General features: G+C 39.0%; 1 protein-coding gene across 1 annotated transcript; it reads left to right on the top strand.

Annotated features, from left to right (window-relative positions):
• The first annotated feature begins 225 nt into the window (after positions 1-225).
• Positions 226-1,155, top strand: LOC110728481. The gene has a single exon (XM_021908124.1). The coding sequence runs from the start codon at positions 226-228 to the stop codon at positions 1,153-1,155; it is 930 nt and encodes a 309-aa protein (XP_021763816.1).

Genomic DNA, 1,155 nt, shown 5'->3' with positions numbered 1-1,155 from the left:
TGTGGGAGCTATGGTCACATATCAAGCACTTGTCCTTCAAAGAGAGTGATTACTGCACATGAGTGGGAACAAGAGCAAGTGTTACGTGAGAATGCTGGCGACTATGAGGAAGATAAGGAGTAAGAAAACGATGAAGAAGAGGAGGAGAAGGTGAGTGAAGTAGAGCTCGAGACACATGGTAAAAGCTTGGTTTTGAGAAGAGCACTACACTCCCAAACTGTACCTATGGAGAACAATCAAAGAGAGAAAATTTTTCTTACAAGGTGCAAAGTGAAAGAGAGATTGTGTGACATGATCATTGATTCGGGGAGTTTCACTAATGTGGTATCTACTCTAATTGATAAATTGAAGCATCCTACAACCGAACATCCTCAACCATACAAGCTCCATTGGCTAAGAAACACTAGTGAGGTAACAAAACAAGCCTTGATTTCTTTTTCTATTGGCAAATTTAATGATCAAGTGATTTGTGATGTTTGTCCAATGGATGCATGCTACTTATTGCTAGGGAGACCTTGGCAATTTGATAGATTTGTGAAGTATGATGGTAGAACTAATATGTATGTTGTTAAAAAGGGAGAAAAAGACAAACCAGTTGCTTTGAAACCCTTAATTTCAAATCTACCAAAGATCACTTCTAATTCGAAAGGCTTGCTGATGATTAATGAGAAAGAATTTGATAAAGCAGTGGCGCAAGAAGGTTGCTTTTATGTGTTGGTTTCAAAGGAAATTAAAGAAGAAAGTAAGGTGCAAACACCTTCGGTTTTGGAGCCTATTTTGCGTGAGTTCGATGATGTGTTTCCGGATGAATTACCACCTGGATTGCCTCCAATTCGTGGTATTGAACATCAAATTGATTTAATTCTGGGAGCTCCTTTACCAAACAAAGCTGCTTATAGAAGTAATCCTGAAGAGACTAAGGAGATGCAAAGGCAAATTGAAGAACTCATGGTGAGGGGTTATGTGCGTGAGAGTATGAGTCCTTGTGCGGTGCCTACATTACTTGTTCCTAAGAAAGATGGGAGTTGGCGCATGTGCATAGATAGTAGGAGTGTGAACAACATCACAATCAAATACAGATTTCCAATTCCAAGGCTAGATGATCTACTTGATGAGCTACATGGTTCGAAATATTTTCAAAATTTGATCTCATAA

This window comes from Chenopodium quinoa, unplaced genomic scaffold (genome assembly GCF_001683475.1).
Source record: "Chenopodium quinoa cultivar QQ74 unplaced genomic scaffold, ASM168347v1, whole genome shotgun sequence".
NCBI classification, from domain to species: Eukaryota; Viridiplantae; Streptophyta; class Magnoliopsida; order Caryophyllales; family Amaranthaceae; genus Chenopodium; species Chenopodium quinoa.
This window is presented reverse-complemented; position numbering and strand designations above follow the sequence as displayed.

Bases quoted from the DNA above. Each gene is read 5' to 3' on its own strand.
- LOC110728481 (XM_021908124.1), top strand. From the start codon at position 226: ATGGAGAACAATCAAAGAGAGAAAATTTTTCTTACAAGGTGCAAAGTG.